The following is a 330-nucleotide window of genomic DNA, read 5'->3' on the forward strand; positions in this document are numbered from 1 at the left end:
TGCAATGGCGTTGGGCAGACAGCCGTGCCTCCGTCCCCTGCCAGGATCTCCCGTCTGCCCAAACCGTGCCGCGCCTCAGCGCCCCAGGGTCTGGTTCCAGGTCTGGTTGTGGGGTCCCCTCTCGCCCACGGTGACCAGGGGTCTTCTCCTGGCAGCTGCCGGGTCTCGGGCAAGTATTTTCCTGGTGGTCATTCCTCCTCTGGCGTCACCCCCCCGCTGTGCTGCTTCCTTCCAGATCTCCGACATCTACATCAGCGGGGAGTCGGGGGATATGTCGGCCAAGGAGAAGCTGCTACTCTGCACGCAGAAGGTGACGGCGGGGTACATTAG

General features: G+C 63.9%; 1 protein-coding gene across 1 annotated transcript in view; it reads left to right on the forward strand.

Annotated features, from left to right (window-relative positions):
* Positions 1–235: 235 nt before the first annotated feature.
* The window catches only part of LOC104461721 (microtubule-actin cross-linking factor 1-like), a gene marked incomplete at both ends in the record, with an annotated part of 15,446 nt that continues 15,351 nt past the window's right edge, over positions 236–330 (forward strand). Inside the window, one exon of the mRNA XM_010073404.1 lies at positions 236–310. Coding sequence (XP_010071706.1) covers positions 236–310 — 75 coding nt within the window. The remainder of the gene's footprint in view (positions 311–330) is intronic.

This window comes from Pterocles gutturalis, unplaced genomic scaffold (assembly GCF_000699245.1).
Source record: "Pterocles gutturalis isolate BGI_N339 unplaced genomic scaffold, ASM69924v1 scaffold16287, whole genome shotgun sequence".
Lineage (NCBI taxonomy): Eukaryota > Metazoa > Chordata > Aves > Pterocliformes > Pteroclidae > Pterocles > Pterocles gutturalis.